At 37.9% G+C, this 21,906-nt stretch overlaps 1 protein-coding gene across 1 annotated transcript; it reads right to left on the minus strand.

Annotated features, from left to right (window-relative positions):
• Positions 1-1,812: 1,812 nt before the first annotated feature.
• LOC591267 (putative ammonium transporter 3) lies at positions 1,813-20,861 on the minus strand. The gene is made up of 6 exons (XM_790838.4): positions 20,159-20,861; positions 11,630-11,701; positions 9,864-9,923; positions 8,840-8,916; positions 5,725-5,937; positions 1,813-2,342 (listed from the first exon to the last, which is right to left on the minus strand). The coding sequence occupies exons 1-6, from the start codon at positions 20,848-20,850 to the stop codon at positions 1,813-1,815; spliced, it is 1,644 nt and encodes a 547-aa protein (XP_795931.3). The 5' UTR covers positions 20,851-20,861.
• Between the last annotated feature and the right edge of the window lie 1,045 nt (positions 20,862-21,906).

Here is a 21,906-nt window from a genome sequence, read left to right on the forward strand (position 1 = left end):
AATGAATTATATTGAATTAAATGAAATGAAAATAAAGTATAAATAATATTTACATTTACATCATTGGCTAAAGTTGAAAATGTGACTATATTATGCCTGAATTTGTGTGTGTGCATTGTTCAATTAACATCTCCCCCCCCCCCCCCCCCGGACAGCGAAATCGCCCGTTCATTTTGGATATAGAGAAAAGGGGGAAGATTTACATTTTTCAATAATCATAAAATGGATGCAGAGCAATACGACACCTACGAGAAACAGTATTGCAAATTATTGCTATTCATATTATGTACAAATTACATGTTGTATATGAAATATTTTCTATGTATTTTTATAGTCGTAGAAATACATAATGTATGGAACTTTGGAATATGTTACAAATTATTTTCAACAACTATTTTGTAACGTGATTTTACAAACATTTTTATTCTTTTCATAACTATATTGACAGAATGAGTAGCTGAACCGACTAAGGGGCACATCAACCCCTGCAAAACATGCGATATAGATCATGTGCACTTACTTATATAAAGACATCATGAAACGGTGAACAGTAATTTCAGGGGACATTTTTGTCCCACTCTTAAAGAATTCCCGTCACTCTTTTGAGTATGTTACAATGAATATCGTACCATGCACTACAGATAATTATCACATCAGAATATATATACACGACCACACACCTCTACTTTCTTTTTACAAATAAATCGGTATAAATTATCATTAATAATGTACATTATTGTCTCAAAAAAATGTGTATGCTGTCTATACTATATTTCGTCTAGTGCTGCATAGATATGGCCCAAGTATAACGACTTTACTTTGATTAGTTTTCATTACATGCATTAAAACTTTGTCAAAGGTACTATGTCCCATAAATTTTGCAGGCCCCATAAAAAAAGAAAAGGTTAAATTCCAACGGCATTATAAAGACAATATTAATTTAGAATTTCCCTTAAAACGAAAGGGCTTGAAAATGGCTTTTAATGGGAAAATAACGACCATTAGTTGTCGAATCTACTTAAGTGGTTGCAATTACCTAAGACCCTTTTACCGAACGGTCGTACGTTTTGTGCCGCACAAAGATTCAATCAGTATATTTTTGACAATTACAAATAGTGGGTTGTTGATGTAGTATCTGAAAAAGCACCCTTTTGATTTTTTTGTGAGATCAGTGCTTGAAAAACACCCCTCTAAAAATTAAGGAAAACGTCGACAACACCGTAACCCTGAAAAAGACACCCTACGACGTTTTTTTTTCTGGACGCGTGTTGGGAGTGACGCCGCCCCCGCCCCCGGCCCCGGCAACCATCCCGTCGTTGCAACAAATGAAGAGTACTGTGAACTTCAGTTCAAGACGTTTTCATTATAAGATTGCTGATATTAAATGAACAAGTCTTCACTTTAGTTTGTAGCCTGAAACAGTAGCGTACGCAGGATTTTTTCAAGGGGAGGGGGGTTAACATTTTTAAATCGGGCCGAAAATTTCGCAACGACTCAGCCAACCGCTGAATAAGCGGGGGGGGGGGGGGGGGTTGTAAGAGGATATTTTTTTTGGGGGGTCCCAAAATTTTGAAAATTTGACCGATCGGGAGGGGGGGGGGGTTAAGGTCATCTCTTTTAGGTCATCCATTATTATTTTTATTTATTTTTTGAATTAAACAAAAAACAAAAAACAACATCAACAGCTCAAAGGGGGGGGGGGTTGCTCCAAAATACACAAATAAAAACAAATGCAGTGGGGTTAACCCCCATCCCACCCCTGCTTACGCGCCTGGCCTGAAATAAGTCCAGTTTTATGGGGTCAAGCAATTATTATCGTTCATTCCCAATACCACCATTCACGGATAGAGATCTGCCTTCCAAAGCCGCGTTTAGAAAGTGAACATGAACTGCTGGACCGTCTGATCGAATGCTTTCATCCTGACGTTCTTGGAACGAGTCACACTCGTATTTCTTACTCGTACTCTTCTTAGAAGGCACATCTAGAGTGTGAGCCCCTCCTGTCCACTGCCTCTGAAATACCGTACCTCCAAACAATTTCACCCGACGACGCAGAGCGGCGAGGGACAACTCGTAGTCATGCGGCGTCGACCGATCAATCCGGAGAATAACGACGCCCTCCTGGTCGGTAAGCTCACCCGAGCGCTTGTCGTAGTTGCCGTGTAAGCCGTGCTCGACGACGTCGGCGCCGATGAGTTCTTCGTGGAGCGAGACACGAATTCCGACGGTGACCTTGAGGGCGAAGAGGAATATGAAGGAGGTGATGGCTGTCCAAACCACCAGACAGACCACGGACAGGAGCTGGACACCAAGCAACCAGAAACCTCCTCCGTGAATCAAACCTGGAAACAATAATGTAAATGTCAACATCATTTTGTGATAACCCAAAACCTCATTTTCCATAAAGAAATATGCCCTATTCCATGGGTGTCGATCCCGGGGGGGGATGGGGGGGGGGGGGATATATCCCCCCCAATATTTCAGGTGGGGGGATGGCCTGTACAATCATCCCCCCAATAATTCACCCTCAAAAAAAAAAAATAAGAGAAAAAATTATGATGAGAGCCCGATGAGAGTATTTATTTATTACTCGCAAGATGACCGTCAATATACACATTTTGTTATCTCATTTTCATAATACATACATATATACGAGGTAAATGAGACAACCGTATATGAGACAAGAATAAATTGAATTCTCGCTCATACGGCTTCATCAGGAATTGATGAATTTATTCAATTTGTTCAATCAACAGCATCATAGAAATGCAGTGCGCCAAATGCAAAGACGCAGCGTTAAAAGCAACGAGCTAAATGTTAAGCGCGAAGCGCAAAAGTAGCAATTTGCAACATCAGACAATCCTGGATAATGTAAACATAGAGAAACTCTGTGATAAATTCGTGATGAGATTAGAGACTAGTCTAGGAGAAAGATTTTCGGACATTAGCATGACTTATAAGATAGTTCACTAGTTGTTATGTTGTTTCCGTTCACCCTTTTAAAAATTTACGTCATTGTGTCTTTATATTTATTTTTGTTACTCATTTTATTTCCTGATATTTCCTAAACAAATTTCATTTTTGGAGAACGAATATTACGTCACAACTTGTTTTTGTTTTATTGCAAAGCTGATGTAGGCCTATGTAACTGACGTATTTCATACAAGTAATTTATAAATGTTCGTGATATCACATGCTTTTCAACCAAATTCGCGTTTCTCCATTTCTGTTGCAAACTCATGTCTGACACATTCCCAAAAGCCAGGAAGAGCATATATTTTGTAAAGTCACTAATGGGCCTAATTAGTGGCCGTTAACACTAACAGTAGTATACAATTCCTTTCTAGAAGCTATTGCGACAAGCACTGCCGGGAGGTAACATGCTATCCACCATTCGGGCTGTGCATGCAAAGATTTGCAAACGAACGTTCCATACGTACATCATGTGGGGAAACTGAATTCAGACAAGGATTAATATAGAGAACAGTACAACGAATCATCTTCTTTCTCTAATAATTTAGTGAGACGGCAAAGCTTCCGCGCTTTGCGCGGGAGGGGGGGGGGAACTAAATTCAGACTAGGAATAAGAGTTATAATCAAATGAAACGTCAAAGTACACGATACAACGAATCATCTTCTTTTTCTTATAATTTAATGAAATGTGAAAGCTTCCGCGCTACGCGCGGGATGGGCGAAAATGATTTCAGACGTGGATTAAGAGTAATAATCAAATGAACATCAAAGCTTCCGCGCGGGGGCGAATTGCACTTACATGTAGACAAGGACATGGTACAACGAATCGTCTTCCTTCTCTAATAATTTAATGAAACGGTAAAGCTTCCGCGCTTAGCGCTGGATGGGCGAAAATTAATACAGACAAGGATTAAGAGTAATAATTTATTGCAACGTCAGAGCTTCCGCGCTTTGCGCGGGAGGGCGGGGGCGAATTGCACTCAGACAAGGACACGGTACAAAGAATCGTCTTCTTTCTCTAATAATTTAATTCAAAGCTTCCGCGTTTCGCGCGTGAGGGGGGAAACTGAATTCAGACAAGGATTAAGAGTCGAGAATGGTACATCAAATCGTCTTCTTTCTTTAATAATCTAATGAAACTTCAGAGCTTCCGCGCTATGCGCGGAGGAAGGGGAACTTGTTCAAACATTAAGGATTAAGATTCGAGAATGGTACATCGAATCGCCTTCTTTCTTTAATAATCTAATAACCCGTCAGAGCTTCCGCGCTACGCGCGGAGGAAGGGGAACTTGGTTCAATCAAGGATTAAGAGTCGAGAACGGTCCAACGAATCGTCTTCTTTCTCTAATAAGTTAATGAAACGTCAAAGCTTCCGCGCTTCGCGGGGGAGGGGGAATCTCCCCCCTCCCTGTACCCAACCCCCTAGCTTTGCGTGCCCACTACCGCCCCCTAAAATGAAATCCTGGCTACGCCCTTAGGGAGGGGTGCAACCTGCCACCCGCTTCTACCTCTTGGTTGCTTTGATCCATTGCCGAAAATATTTTGGCACCTATCATCCCCCCAACCACGGATACAAATCGACACCCTTGCCCTATTCGTAAATATTAAATCAAGAGCATGACCACTCAATCAATAGCATAGGCCCGCATCTATCTACAAGAATAATTTCACAGATAGGCCCCATGAATCACGAAAAATTGATCTTGCATTTCTTAAGATATCATCGGTTTAGCAGAGAGTAGTAAAATGACTAGAAAGAGGGAGATAGAGAGATGTATTTTCACATCTAAATGAGATAACATTTTGACACTGCTATCTACACAAATCTACTGAACAAAATAGTTTCATTTGTTATCAATTCAGAGCCTACAAAAGCTTCTTTCTTGAAAATAATAGCAAATCTTACCACCATATTACGCAACATCTAATGATATTTACAATCCCATCTCTATTATTAGGCCTATCTATTTTGGGTCACTGCAGTTTGTACACAGTCAATCCAAGTAAAAATATTTCGAACACACAACCACACCCTTTCTGCATCCTGCCCCATCGATGGATGAAGACTAAATATATAAAGAATCAGGGAAAGAGGAGAAATGGAATTAAAGAAGGGGATTTGGACGAGAAAAACTGACAAAGTTAGGAACCAATCCCGCACCACCCCAACAGACTAATTGTAAATTCCCAGTAAAACTGGTGCCCCCCATACCAGTGTCACTCCATTGGTAATAATATATATATCTGTAAAGCGCTTTGATAGGGCCTTCGGTCCTGAAAAGCGCTATATAAGAACTAGCTATTATTATTATTATTATTGCTGGATTCACGCTACACCGTACGTCCGTATCCGGACACCTACCCCCTTGGCATCCACCCCGGATAACCACCCCTAGGATAACCACCCTCTAGGGCAACTACCCCCTAGGGCAACCACCCTCTAGGACGACTACTTCCTAGGACTACTACCGCCCGGACAACTACCCCAGACAATTACCCGCAGACAACTACTCCCTAGGTCAACTGCCCCCTAGGATAGTTGTCCGGGGTAGTTGCCCTATATAGAGGATGGTTGTCGTGGGGTAGTTGTCCAAGGGGTAGTTGTCCAGGGGTAGTTGTCCTAGGGGATAGTTGTCCTAGGGCGTAGTTGTCCGGGGGTAGTTGTCCTAGGGGTAGTTGTCCTAGCCTGAGGGGGTGGTTATCCGAGGGGGTGTCCTAGAACCCGTACGTCGAGTGTAGTGCATGAATTACCATTGTGACGATTGAAATCTCCCAGGGTATCGATCTGACCAAAGATCCCCACTGCCATCAAACTCCAGATCGCAGGGAAGAAGTGAACGGAGATAACACTGGCAGGATCATCAATCTTCAACCATTCGATGAAGGGTGTTGACGCACAACCTATCACCCCACCCACAGCGCCGATGATGATCGCCTCCCACGGGTGGGCCAGAGCACAGTACGCTGTCCAGAAAACAAAGAAAATCATCATGCAGGTACAAAACCAAAAAGGATTCAGGTTATATTTATGATCTTGGTTTAATAATAATAATAAATATGGTGATAATAAATTCTTCAAGCAGCATTTCAGAACCGAATGCCCTCACAACGCGCGCTAAAACAGTGCAACTTACTATCAATGGTAACATTTATAAAAAAAAAAAGATAAGGTTTTTTGTGGAAAACTTCGACGTCTATACTGGGAAGAGTGTTACAAGTTTCGAGCCTCCTTTTATATTTCCATGATTTGACGGCCCTCTGTCGCCATAGGTCTTAGTTTGGTCATGGAGATAGAAGAGAGATCTCCATGGTTTGGTTTAGATGTCACATTGTATAAATATCGAGAAAATTAAAGAATTTTAAAAACCCATTATGATCAAAACTATACTGTTCATAAGCGAATCAAGGGTTGTATCTTGCCCACCTCGTTTTATAGAGAGAGAGAGGGAAAAAAAGTATGTCGGGGGAACAATAATGCTTTACTTATCCCTCCTCAATGAGCGAGACTCGGGGATGGAGCGGGGGAGGGGGGGGGGGGGCTTTGAAAAAAAGCTTTTAGCTGACAAGGGCAATCCATCCCATGAGTGGATAATAAATAAAAATAAAATTAAAAAAATACATTTTCCTTCTCTCTCAGGAGCGGGGGGGGGGGGGGATATATTTCGACGGGTTTCAAACACGACGCCACCCTTTCTTACAACCCTGGATCTTAAGCACATTGTGTGGTGGATATTGTTGCCATACAAAAAGCCATTATTTTGATTACTTGGAGCTTGGATACTGCAGAGGAAACTTTGAATTTATCGAATGAAACGATTTATATTCCCCCCCCCCAGAAAAAACTATAGAGGATAACTAATAATCCTGATAATGACTGCCACCAAATTATTAAATTTCAAAATGAAGTATTTTTCATGTAATATATTAGTTATAAAATATAATATACTTAGTTATAAAACGCAAAGGATTTCCTTCTATTTAACGAATCAGTCAAATTTAATCAATGTTTAATATTTGGCCATTCTTCTTTCCAAATGCATTTGAGCGAAGAAATTATCTAATACTTCACAAAAACGCTATTGTATTTCTGTATACAGACAGAACAGAAACGCTGCCCAATGTTTAGGCCTACTTCATTTTGGAGTACGAACACTGTGTGTTAATTTCATTTAGTTTTAAATATATAGACAACTAGCACTGGCTGTAACATTGTAATTCCTACCCCTCTCGCCAATCTAATCTTTATAGTGGATTAATTCTCTGTTTTATAATTTGATAATAAGAATTTCGAAACTGGCATTTTTTCCAGGAAATGTGCTTTTCTTTTCTGTTTATAATTAAGTTGTGTCAAATACACGCCACTGTGCTTTTCAATCAAATTTGTTACATGGAAAGCTATCCTCTTATGAATTAAACGACGCACAATTTAAAGAATATCAACTTTCTGGAACGCGATATGCACATATTTGAGTCTAAAAATACCATCATGCAATTAGTGAGAAAATCTGTCCTCTGTTCTCCTCCCACTAACGTCCGTTCTTTTTCCATACACTGTTTGCTTACCAAAATGAAGTTCTCATTTTCGGAATGAAAAATTACTCATATTATTAAAGATGACGGGGGAAAGCCCGCTAAATTCTCATACAACAACAAGAAAGAGGTCAACCTGTGTTCTACATACGTATCCTCCTTTAAAATGAAAATCATGAAAGATTGCTTTTTGTATTGAAATTAACATCGCGATGTAGCACACGTAGTATATTCACGTGAAAAGCGATGTGAATTTGAGATATCACTAAGAATATTAGGAGAATCTTTGAAGAAGAAAAAAAGTATTTGCAATCACAATCCCGTGAGGCCTCACAATTAAGCTTAGGAGCAATAGTGATTTATCGTGAAGCATTATCATTATCATTTGATTTCAGTCCAATTCTTGCTTTCTTTTTTTGTAACTTTTTGCTTTATCTTTTCAACTTGTATTGTCTCATTTCCTATAAAACGTTGAGTCATTAATGGAATTAAAACTTCTTTAGATAAATTAGACGAAGAAAACTACACTACACCATTTGTAAATTTTAGTGATAATGTGTGATATCATATTCATGCATAGGCGTTGTTGTTGTTGTTTTTATTTCCGAAATCAGATAAAAATATTATACAAACAAAAATATATAAAATGAAATATTAATACATGTACATAGATAACAATCGGAGGGAAACCCAATTTAGCAATGTTTATAGAACATTATTGTTCTTCCTTGGGTTTCTGGGGGGGGGGGGGCGAAGCCATATTTTGCCCAAGAGCTGACGTATCTTGCCAAACGTAAAATAATGTCCTCAAACTATACTAAAGAAGATAAAACTATAGATAGCCCCAATGCTGCTCGAATATTGGCCTTTAAAAATGCTCGGGGGAAGGTCTACAGCCCCAGCCCTCACCAGCAGCCCCACTTTGTAAGACCATTATGTACCAATTTTCATTTCTTTGTGTACTACAAATTACAAAACTACAAAACACAAAATACAATACAAAACTGAAATACGATCTCTCTCGCTATTCCCGAAAACCCACACATTTCTCCTGATGTAAGGGTCTTCTTACATGCCTTCCAATGGAAAATTGTCGGCTTTATACAGACAATTGAAAAGAAAATGCAATCCCTCTTTATCACATTACCACATTGACACAGGGGGCAGCCTTACGTGCTGTGGATTGTTCGAGTTATTTTAGGTGTTTTCCCTCATGGTCTTCAAACATGAGAGGTGGGGACGGGGGGGGGGGGGGGCGGTGCTAATACTTATACGTCAATATATGAGACGTTTTTAGCTCAACCTTTATAGAGAATGATCTTAGAATGGTTATTACCTGTGATGGATACGAGCGATGCTAACACGGAGTTGATAAGCCACGGAATATTAAAGCGACGATTTAGAAACAGGTAACTGCATGGATAGAAAACAAACATAGAGATTACACAATGCTCAACATTATTATAAGCCCATGATTGTGATGGTATGACGTCGCAAGCGATTTTAAATACAACCCGATTCATGATTCATGATGTTACCTGACGTAATTTTAATGCAGGTTGCTAACAGGCATTTATAAAGACCAGAGGCCTGTTTCATAAAAACGTGTTATTATTAAAAGATACTATGTCCCTTTTGCAGCCAACATCACATTCTGTAGAACTTTGCAAGAATTATGAATACTTATGTCAAGTATGTCCTATCTGTGAAGTTTAAACAATAGCAGTGTCCTAGTATTCAATATATCCAAGGAAACCTGTTTACTTGCTAGACTTCACTGTCAGACATTATTATTGAGTGACTGGCTGTTTTTTTCTTCTTTTATAATAACCTACATACAATAAGCTGTAACAGGTACATGAGCATTTGTCTACACTCTACATCAATAACCCAATACTTGTAATGGCCAAAATTAATCTTTCTGCAGCACAAAATGTACGAACGTTCGGTAGAAGGGTCTGAAAATCAGACTATTAGTTAGGTGATTGCAATCACTTAAGTCGATTCGACAACTAATGGTCGTTATTTTCCCACTAAAAGCCATTTCTAAGCCCTTTCGTTTCGAGCGAAGTTCTATATTAGTAATGTCTTTCAAATGCCGTTGAAATTTAATTTTTATTATTAGGGCCTGCAAATGGGACAAAGTAACAATCATACTGAAATCATTGCATTTGATTGGCTAGAAGCGAAAATGTCATAGATATTGGACCATTGTAACGTTTTATGAAACAGAGCCAAGAATATGACACATTGTGTACATGTTCTTTCGAGCGGAAGAGTAGTCAAACAAGCAACATGCCAGTAACATTTTGGTCAGTGCACTTGACGATGATTACTGAATAAAACGTTGCCATGGTTACCTGAGTGTAATGCCTGTTATACCTCCAGAGATTGATGACAAGATGGTAGAAACAGCTGACCTAAAAGAGGAAGAAAGATTTCAAATTATTACACATAATTAAAAAGATTCCGACTCATTTCTATCTTCATCCTATACTCTTCTTCTGCTTCTTTTTATCTTCTTCCTCTTTTTCTTCCTTTTTTTTTTTCTTCTTCTACTTCTCTATTCCTAATTCCCAATTATTTTTCTTTTTTCTGTTTTCTTCATGGCTCTTCATGGCTCAAAGTTCTTTTATCTTTTCTTTAACTAATGATCAACACGCTTTTTGCCATGAAGGATGATTAGCATACTAAAAGGACTATATGAAGCCATAAAACAACAACAATATGCAACAACATTTTCAAAAAACACACATAAAAACAACATTTTCGTGAACGAAAAAGCAAAGCAAAGCAAAATAAAAAAATATTCATTTATTACGAGGATACCAAATACTTTGTATATACGTTATATACGTTATATACGTTATACATGTTATACATGTTCTTACTTGTTCTTTGTTGCTGTTATGAGTTTATGTTCATGATTTTGTTATTATTAGTAATATGTTTTTTTTAATAATTATTGTTCCTCATTAGGTTTAACAGGGCCTCATGGAAGACCACCACTATTGGTGATAATGAGTCACCCTGTCTAAATAATAGAAATAAATAAATAAATGAAAATATAATACATCTTCGGAAGGTTGAAAGCCAGACGTGAATCCCGATAATAACGAGGCATTTGTGCTCAAATTGTCTCACTTTAAAATTGTTATAATACCGCTAAGAATACCACTTTTGTAATCAATGCTACATTGCACTAACTTCCGGCTACACATATAAAAGAGCTGAGAAAATTGCAAATGTTTATTATATAGTGAAGAATTGAACTCTCAATGATTTCAACTATTTTAAATGCATAAAGATATCTACAAATTGTGCTTGACATGACCTAGGGGTATTTCACAAAGATCCTAAGTCGAACCTAACTCTAAGTTGGACTTAAACATTATGGAGAGCCATTAGTAGCCTCAAAATAAAATATGTTCAAAAGCGAAAAAAACAAGTATTTTAGACTTTTTATAAATTCCACATCAAGAACATAAAACCTACAAATTTTGCTTGACATGCTGTTTTAATAAGATACACAGGCAAAGCAAGAGTTCAAGTTAAAGGCCCACTGCACTACTTGTAGCTACTTGCGCCCTCTATAAAACAAACAATGCCTAATCGGTGACCATTGGACCCCATGATCCTCTTTTTCTTATGTTAACTGAGAGCTGAGTTGATGAGATAACCACCTGTCCAGTGACCTTGCAGGGCAGTCTAATCCCTTCTGTAAACTATGGCAGATAAGCTTTAAAGGGCATTCTATATAGAGTCAACTGTTTAGCTCACTGATAATCACAGCGGATAATTATTGTTCAAGTTTACCTGAGTCCATTATTTTGTTTATTTCAAATTCATGAAAATGTGCATCTGATTCCATATTGAAATCAATAGGTGTCATGTTGTGAACGTCGTAATACAAAGACAGACAGGGGAGAGATAGATAGATAGATCCATGTAGACAGAGAGAAGAAAGAAAAGGAGAGAGAAAGCGTGAGAGAGAATGAGATAGAGAGAGAGAGGGGAAGAGAGAGAGGGGGATGAGAGAGAGAGAGAGAGAGAGAGAGAGAGAGAGAGAGAGAGAGAGACAGACAGAGACAGAGAGACAGAGACAGAGACAGAGAGACAATCATACCTTATAGTCAAGATCCATTTTTGGCCAGCAACGCCATACGTACTACCACAGTTAAAACCAAGCCAACCCCACCTGTAACAGAGAGAGAAAGAGGGAGAGAGAGAGAGAGAGAGATACATATGATTAATATGATTACCCGTGTTTCCAACCAACATTTTTTTTAAATTAACGTTTATTTTCTTACAGACCAAACTAATATTACGAAAGCAATTTATGTTTTTTTCTTCCAATTATTGTGAAAAACAGAATGGGAACTCCATTTTATACTGACCTTTTGTGCTTTGTAAACAATTTTTTTTTTTTTTTTTTGCGTGAGCCGTGAACCCCGATTTGCTCTTTCTCTCTCTCTCTCTCTCTCTCTCTCTCCCCATCTCTCTCGCATACTCCCCCTCTTTCTCATCCCTTTTCTCTTCCTATCTCTCCTTTTGCATGTCTGTTTCGAACTCTTCTATTCACTTAAAATTCTGTCTTTAGCATAGAATTGAATTAATTAGCATTGAATTCGTGGTTCGAAACCCATCACTGTCAGTAAATCCCACGCCAACCGCGGGGTAGCAAGGGAGACAATGATGAATTATAGTCATGTATACATTGAGGACTCCTCAATCCCCCCTCTCTCTCTCTCTCTCTCTCTCTCTCTCTCTCTCTCTTTCTCTCACATGATGCACCCGCAAGCCTACTGTATATTTATATACATGTAGTAGAATGATTCATAACACATGACTCGTTAAGTCAAGGTGTCAAGGTGTACAAATGTGTAGAACAGGTGTCACATGCATATTCACCTGTTTTACTAATTTTTACATACTAGCAGTGAAGGGATGTTCCTTTTTCTACCCGAGGAACTGTATATTTTGTCCTCTTTCTTTGTCCGTCATGTTCATAGTGAGTAGACTAGGGAGATGGATCTTTTTTCCTAAGTCTGCAGGAATGTTCGAATATGTGTCATTGTTACAGTAGTGGATTATTCATTGACGGTGCAAGGACGAAAATCTGCATCAAAAGAAACAATTAAAATAAACACAATGCACGAAACAGAATATAGGTTATTTTATGATTAGAACGGAAACATGGTAAACATGGTCAAACGAGACAGTTCTATTAAAAGAGCCTTTTCTTTATACATATTATTTTTGATATCTATTATACATGCCCAGAATTATATCCTGGAATTATTAATCAAATATTCTTATTCAAAGGTTCTCCTCTCGGGAATTTATTGACTGCATTTATCCACAGTAACCATAGCAACGACGTTCCAGTTGTCCTCTTGTACTAATCTCGTGACATATCCTACCACTTTATATGTCAATCATCTATCAGTGATGAGTTACAATGTTGCTACCCCCTCCCGTCTCCCTGCCTCTGTCCCTGTCTGTCTCTCTGTCTCTCTGTCTCTATGTCTGTCTCTCTGTCTCTGTCTCTGTCTCTCTCTGTGTCTCTGTCTCTGTCTCTGTCTCTCTCTGTCTCTGTCTCTGTCTCTGTCTCTCTCTGTCTCTGTCTCTGTCTCTGTCTCTCTCTGTCTCTGTCTCTGTCCCTGTCTCTCTGTCTGTCTCTCTGTCTCTGTCTCTGTCTCTGTCTCTCTCTGTGTCTCTGTCTCTGTCTCTGTCTCTCTCTCTCTCTCTCTCTCTCTCTCTCTCTCTCTCTCTCTCTCTCTCTTCATTTGTCATCGTCCTGAGATAAGTGATTATTTGCCTTCATCCATTTTATTTGTTTTGCTCCTTTATTTTTCCATACATCATCTTGTTATTCAGATAGTGTATGTCCAAAATTGTAATAAAACATTCTATTGAGTATTATTCTATTGATTTATTTATTTAAGTTTTAATTAAAATAGAAGGTAAGTACATTCAGTCACGTGACAAGCATATATCGAAACGTTTATTGCATTACGAAATTGTAATAATGGGGCACTGTCGAACCACTCTGTGTAATGAGTTAAAGTGGTTGAAATGTGCACAAATAAAAAAAAAATGTAATGTTGTGAAATATTCTTGCATTCGCTGTATTTTGTCATGGTGATTGCCATACAAGTAGCATGGATTTTTATCATCATGACCCTCCCCGCCCACACCCCCGCCCACACACACTAAATAAGTCTTACCTTTCTTGGGAGTAGAAAGTATCAGATTATTAATTGACTTTTTATAACATGATACTTTTACTGCTGGGCAAATGCCAATGCTTATTGGAAAATCGAACTTTAGTTTGCATACGAGCAACGCATGTTTATAATGCATACGGTAGAAATGAAGAGAGGAAATTGCAAAATGGAAAGCGTTTCAAACAATGTGATACCCTCCCCCCCCCCCCCCCGTGTTTTGATGGCTAGACTCATAATCTCACTGAACTTGTACATTCTGATCATTCTGTGGCGGGTTCCTAGAAACCGTCATAAGTCTAACTTCTTGACTATCCCATTGAAACGTGTGTTATAGAATTAACACGGGTTTCAATGGTATAGTCAAGAAGTTATTTATGACGGCAGCATCCTTATTTATGGCCCCAGCATCCTTATTCATTATTATATAGTCATGTCACAGAGTCAATAATATTCAATAAGCCAGTTTATAGTTGCAATCTGAGCATGAGCAGATAAAAGTCATTGCAGGCAAATTGTGAAAAACACGGAGACAATATACTGGATAAGTGCTCATGAAAGTTGTGTAATTATTATTCATTTATGAACCAGCGGTGCACTCCATGATACACAAGTGGAAGTATTCTTTGTAGAGGAGAAAACAGAGGCTATGTATGTTACACCTCTATCGCTGTAGGAGTGATTTTTTCAAAATGTACAGAGTGGGACCTCTTCATGTTTTGAAAATCTGAGGATATTCGGGTCATTTGGGAAATGTGTCAACCGTGAACTGGTCTATTGGCTGAATGTAGTGTGGGTTAGGTCTAGCACAGGGGCGACGGAGCGTCTTTAAAAGTGTGGGAGGGGAGCACTAACAAAAAGGGCACCTTCAAAGGGAAACATCAAAGCGAAAATGTGCAATTTTTAGACAATTTATTTTAAAAGAGGCACTTAAAACTGTCAAAATAAAGCGGACACCTTACAGATTTGAAAAGAGGTAACTATAAGAGGTGAAGGGGCATTTCGTGTACCTGCAAAGGGGAACTCACCTGTGATGAATAGAGGCACCTATGAGAATGGAAAGGGGAACTTATTACGAAGAAAATTGGGCAATTGACAACAAAAAGGGGCACCTATGAGATTTTAATAGAGGATTTTATCAGATGTGTGAGAAGGGGCACTTGTGAGAAAGGGGAAGTGCATTGCTCTTATTAATGAAGAAAAGAGGCATTTATCTGAAGAAGAGAAGGCCACTTATTAGAAAGACAAGGGGCACGTGTCAAAATAAAAAAGGCACTTATATGAGAGGCGATAGGGAGCACTCATCAAAGATTAAAAGGGGCACTTATTAAAAGGGGAAGGGGAACTTTTTAAAGTAAAATGGACACATCTTAGATTTAGATAGGGGCAATCATCATCGATGAAAGGGACACTTATCAGAGGTAGTAAGAGGTACTTATAAGAATGTGGAACAGGCAACTATTAGAAATAAAAATGGGGCACCTTTCCTATGTAAAAACGGGCACTTTAGGGGTACTTGAAAAAGTGTGCCCCCTGCCCACCCCCCCCCCCCCCACCCGGCTCCGCCGCATCTGGTCTAACAAGGAGGGGGTGAGGTGAGGGTAGAACAAATTTACAGGGTGGGTGAAAAGAAATAGGGCTGCTGTAAAGTTTCACTTTCACATCTCTGTGCTCTTCTTTTCTGTTTCTTCATCACCACCCTTCCCCTTTTTGACATAAGCTGGGCAGTGGGGGGGGGGGGGGGGGGGGGGGGGTTGTCATACCGATTCCTCCATGCCCTCTTAGTGACGCCACAGACTATAAAAAGGATGTATGAATGAATCCCAGGGGAACGTACGGTTAAAACGTTCCCGAGGACAATGCATTAGTTAGATGATTAAGAATTCACTATATGAGAAACTGGTTTTAATTGTTGTGGCAGAAATTGTTCAGATTAAGTTATAAACATTTGAAACAAATTAAAATGGTATTACATGCAGGCCTTAATATCCAATACCGCGCCACAATAATGATACAAAACCTTGATACGGAATCACTATCCATTAGTCTTTGTTGTTAACATCGTAGGAGGATGAATAATTGATCATTCATTTAGAGACCCATTTTTGACTCATTATAAAGACCCAATATAGAATCGAATCAAGCTAAAAGGCATGATGAAACTCCCATAATAAAATATCAATTAGGATACCATTCAACCATGGCCTGCATTCAGTTCCAAAACCCGGGGAATTGATATAAAATCATGACTTCTCCACGGTAAAGAGAAAAATAGAAATAGTCAGAGGGCTCCATGTCATGTTGTTCAGAAAATTTGAGTAAATGGCATTTTTAAGCCCAACGCAATGGATTTGGCCTTGTATGTTTTTTTTTTGTGTGTATCCATGTTGAGCATAACATTTTACATTTGATAGGATCATAGCTACCCTCACGCGCGTTTTATAGTTTCCAATCAGTATTCATAAGAATGTATACTCACTGTTGATGAAGATAAAAAAACAGTCCAGATGTTACAATGAAATTAATCTTGTCGTCTGTTCACTTTTGACCCACCCTTTGTATACTCACAGTTGATGAAGATAAAAACAGTCCAGATGTTACAATGAAATTAATCTTGTCGTCTGTTCACTTTTGACCCACCCTTTGGGGGCGATTGCCAAAGCCCCCCCCCCCCTCCCCTCTTGGCATTTAGATGATAATTACCATTTCGCAAGTGCTTGATATTACGATCAACTATACCATCATCTTAACTGCCGATTCGCAAATATATCATAACATAGATCACTCTATAGCTAACTGTTACTTTGCTTTAGTAAATTTGTAATTAAAGAAAAAATGAGTTATGGCAACTTGTCTTCAAGCACCATTGAAAAATTCCACATCTAAATTAAATGTAATAAAATAACCAATGCATCTAACGCTATTACCATTTTTTACAGCTCTATCATGGACTTAAGGATATTAAGGATTTGGCCTATATAATAAATAAAACTCTCATTACCCTATATGATTCCTGCATATATGTTTGTTAACACAGTCATTAGCATAATAACTATTATGATTGTAATTGGGTTCATTCGTTTTCAGGTCATAAGTGATTAGCACTCAATCACATTTTCCTCCATGTTTATTTTGCAATTCTTTCCGCCCACATTATCACCTTTAAATTTAAGGGGAAAATACCACATGGGCTTTTTCTCATTGAATTCATTTTTTTATGCAACTAAATCAAATGACATTCCAGCGGTAAAACATAATAATATGACAATTTTTTTGAACGTGTACCCAAGGTTAACGATAGAAATGTTGACATTAAAACAGAATGTAATCGATAACTATTAATTAATTATTAATTAAGAAATCTGCAGAAGAAGGGCCATCACAGTAGGCGCTTGCTTGATAGCGCGATAGTCCAGGTTGGGGAGTGAATGGTAGCAAAAATAGAACAATTGTGATGGGGGTGATGATGATGGTGATGATGTTGATGATAATGATGATGATGAAAATGAAAATGAAAATATGTACATGTAGATGCAAATATGTCCGACACAGAAAACTCATACAAGTATACCAGAGACGGTTATAAAACTTTGTGATGAATGTTTATAGAAATCTGGAAGTAATATTGAATATATAAAGTCAGCAGTGGTAAAAGAATAAACAATATACTCTGACAGAAATGCTTTGCTCGTATTGAATTTAAATGAATTCAGGGTTTTACATGAGTTTATTGAGTCTGGGAGCCTGGATCTAGACCACGATGACTTACGCAGGATCAAATAATTTAGGATGTATCGAATGAACGTTTGAATAATTCCGAGTAGAGTAAAAATGGAATGCCGGAATGATAAATAATCTCTAAACCTTGAGAGACCAACTCCTCGAATTCCATAAATTTGAAGCTTTTTATAAAGCACAATAATAGTGATTTAGCGTATCAAATGCTTTTGATAAATCCCTAAAAACTCCCATTACATTGCTTTTAACGGCCTTTGCATCTGATATTTTATCATACATTTTAACCAAAGCTAGGTCAGTGGATATGATTTTCTGAAACCCTATAGATTGAAATTAAATATTTCATGGTTATTCAAAAATTTATATTAACTATTATTAAAAAAATTCTTGAGAACTTTGGATATGCTTAGGTAGAAGGAGATAATTGCTTATTTCAAGGGGATTATCTTGTTTATATACCGGATTTACCTTATCAATTTTGAAAGAATAAGGACAATCACCAGATGATAAAGAAATATAAAAATGTGAGTTAGAGGAGAAACAATTACATATATCATCCGTTTATTAAAGTAGCGATGTACTTATTATGTCGTGACCTTGTGCTTTAAAGTAGATTCTGAAACAAAATGCTGGATTTAGTTCATGCTGTAATCATAATTATAAACCTTGAGGTCAGTCAGAACTCCCATGGCTTTTAAAAGTCGATCGCCTGTCTGATTATCAAGATATTTATGATTGGAAATCGAAATTTCAAAATTCGTTTTCCTAACGGCTATTATTACACTACAGTCTATTGGGGGAAATGAGTATGGTAAAACCGGTCACTCAAAGATTTTTACGTTTTGAGGCACTTCATGATAATTTTGATGCACAATTTTGTTAAGGCTTCAATACCACACCATATTACAGACACTTATAACACGTAGAGCCATGCATATCAGATTTAACACTGTTAAACGATGCCTTTAAGGGGCTGAGTACTTATTTTGTCGTGACCTTGTGCTTTTTTTCTAAATGGGCACTAGCAATGTCATAGATAAGAATAAGAGCAATAACATTGTACTTTGAAGGCATTTGCGGTCTGAAAACAGAACTCAACTATCCCTTTAAAATGAGTCCTGTATATCTCCATCATTTGACTTCGTACGTTTATTGTGTAAAGGTATGCCATTTTGTGCCGAGCCATCCTCGCCCAATAAATGCTAGCCTATTAATATATATATATATATCATGATCCAGAATGCTATGCATTGCACAGAATACATGAACATATATATATATATATATAGAGAGAGAGAGAGAGAGAGAGAGAGCTCTTTTATAGATTAGTTATGAGTCTACCTGTGCTGAAGTACATTGTACTATTCATGAATAACATGGATTTTATTGAAAATATACTTAGAAGTGGAATTGAAAACTATTGTCGTGTACATGTCGATTTTTTAAAGGGCATCTTCTAATTTTCGTTTACATTGGATAACTCAATATATAATGTAATTTCTCTTAAACCATGAAAATCATGAAAGATTTGTCACAATTTAATGAAGCAAAGTGATCAAAACTTTTGTTTACTTTTTTCAGGAAAACATGTTTTAAACTTTGAGAAATCGATATTTCAGAAATCTTATACAAAACTTTAGGAGAGGTAGTCCATTTATGACACTACAATATCATGAATAAAACTGACAATTATTGATGGTTCTCATAATGATGTAATTATTTTTAATTTGTAACATTTATTTGAGATTGAACTGGCCGTGTTCGTTCCTTTTTCCCCCTTTTTCGTTTTCTTTTATTTCTTCAATTCTTAGTTTTTACCTTATGGTATTTTTTCTCTCAACACTAGTTCTTCCTCTCTGACTCCTACCTTTTTTCTCTCCCTTCTTGATTCTCTCTCTCCCTCTCCCAATCTGATCGTCTATTAATCTATGTGCCTTTATACCATCTGATAATCCTAGCTATTTCGGTTTAAAATGTAAAAGAATATTAGTTGAATATTATTGCGTTACTAATTTTGTATGCAGTTATTATTTTGTGTAATACTTTTTACAATGTTCATTATAATCTTTTTTTATGTCAAAGATTTGTTTTAAAAAATCGTTCAATTCAGCCTTTGGGCTGCAATGTGATTTTTGAATAAATAAACCATTATATATAATTCAGGCACGTTGCAAACGGTTCAAACTTATTTTCCCCTGAGTGAATGTCTTCACTAAATTGAATACATTATTCATCCATTTTTAGTATAAACAATGTTATAAATATCAAGGAGGCAAAATGGATTTATTCGGACCTTCGTGTTACCAATGATATATCAGGAAAATATATTTTGAAATTTGAGAAATTTATATTTTTAGACATTTCAGTACACATTGAACAAAATTGTACTTAATGGATGGTTTTATAATGATGATGATGACATCAACATTTAACATACAATAACTTTAATAATCATATTGCACGTTTCGGTCTCCCTCCCTCTCTCCCCCCCCCCCCCCTATCTCTCTCCCTCTCTCTCTCTGTCTATTTATGCTTCGATTCTGGCAACCTACATAGTATGTAATTCATTCTTAAAATGAAGAGATTGTCTTCTCTAAAATTGAATGTTATAATTGGGAACATGAATAATAAGTATAATACATGTACATCAAACTTATATAACAATTACAATTTAAAAATGAGATACTCACCATAACATGAATAGACCAAGCAGTGTATTGATGGGACTACTCTGTACCGGTCGTTCTTCTATCTCTCCAAACCGTCCGTGTCTAGGACCCAGCATGAGGGTAGCTACCAGCCCTGTTACCCCTCCCAGTAGGTGCACTGGTCCCGCTCCCGAGATATCGACCACACCCATCGCATGAAGCCATCCGTTAGGTGCCCATATCCAGTGAGCTGGTAGTGCGTACACGAAGGTGTTGACGAAAGAAAAGACGATGTAGGCTTCGAGTTTTGTTCTCTCCGCCATCGCCCCGCTGACGATGGTGGTCGCCGTGGTCGCGAAGGAGGCATGAAAGAAGAAATGGGCAAAGAGATGACCCATTTCAGCATCCATCCTCTTGCTATCAACAAAGAAATCCCCAATGCCGATGAAGGCGTTGGATCCCTTGTCGACGCCGAAGCTCAACCCGTAACCGAACATCCAGAATGAGATTCCGCCGAACAGGACGTCGACGGCGTTCTTGACCATGATGTTGACTTCGTTCTTGAGAGTGACACTGCCTGACTCGAGGAGACCGAAGCCTGATTGCATGGTGAATATGAGGAAGGCACTTGTCAGAATCCATGTTGCATCATCCCACGTCGTTGCCCTGTACGCCGTCGGGCTCTCCGTGGTCGTCAAGTTTTCCTCTTCCCAAATCACTGTCGTCGTGTTCATCGTCGAACTTATCGTCGTCACTCGACCTCGATGCGATCAATGAATCTAAGCCACGTTGAATGGGTGTACGATGATTACCTAGGACGTAGTCCTCGAGTTGACTGCACTCGAGATGAAAACGAAAATGTGAAGAGATGGATTGTGTCGATGCCGAATAATTACGTGAGTGTACGACCCAACTTTTATGAATAGCCTTGCGAGGAGAAAGATGTACATTAATAATCGAATAACTCCCGCGCTATGAACGGATTCGCCGCTGAAACGACTAGATATTGTGTTGCACAGCCATTGTAATTCAATATATTTCAAACTCTGTGATTCTTTAATAGCAATCGTGAAAAACATGAAAAGGGGGAGTAGTTTTTCATGTAAAGCATCCTTTCACTTGCTTGAGACCCTTTTTTCTAACAATATGAATAGAGGAGCTGTGAAACATTATAATCAAGTATTAATTTTGGTTAACACTGGGCCTATCATATTATGTAATCGAGAAGAAAACTTCAATTCTATGGAAACATTCTTATTCACTATTTTAGCGGCATGCATTTCCAAAGTGTAAATATTTAAAGAGAAATATTACACATTAGAAAAAAATACATTCAAAATTGGAGAAGGATAATACATTGTGTTAGCCAAGGTAATTTATTTGGTGATCATAACATATTCTTCTTCTTCTTCATCTTATTCTTCTTCTTCTTCTACTTCTTCTTCTTCTTCTTCTTCTACTTCTTCTTCTTCTTCTTCTTCTTCTTCTACTTCTTCTTCTTCTTCTTCTTCTACTTCTACTTCTTCTTCTTCTTCTTCTTCTTCTTCTTCTTCTTCTTCTTCTGCTTCGTCTTCTTTAATTTTTCTTCTTGTTACTCTGCTTCTACTTCTTCTTCTTCTTCTTCTTTTAATTCTTTTTTCTTCCACTTCATCTTCTTCTTTTTCTTCCTTTTTTCTACTTCTTTTTCTTCTCCTTTTTCTACTCTTTTTTGCTTTTCCCTCTTGTTTTGAATAGAGATAAAAGAGATATAGTGGGAGAAGAGAGAGAGAGAGAGAGAGAGAGAGAGAGAG

This window comes from Strongylocentrotus purpuratus, unplaced genomic scaffold (assembly GCF_000002235.5).
Source record: "Strongylocentrotus purpuratus isolate Spur 01 unplaced genomic scaffold, Spur_5.0 spur5_scaffold_9, whole genome shotgun sequence".
In the NCBI taxonomy this organism is placed as follows: domain Eukaryota; kingdom Metazoa; phylum Echinodermata; class Echinoidea; order Camarodonta; family Strongylocentrotidae; genus Strongylocentrotus; species Strongylocentrotus purpuratus.

Coding starts and splice junctions, on each gene's coding strand:
- LOC591267 (XM_790838.4), bottom strand. CDS start 20,850: ATGAACACGACGACAGTGATTTGGGAAGAGGAAAACTTGACGACCACG. Junction 11,702..20,158: donor CTTGGTCTATTCATGTTATG/GTGAGTATCTCA, acceptor TCTCTGTTACAG/GTGGGGTTGGCTTGGTTTTA. Junction 2,343..5,724: donor AGATTTCAATCGTCACAATG/GTAATTCATGCA, acceptor TATTGTTTCCAG/GTTTGATTCACGGAGGAGGT.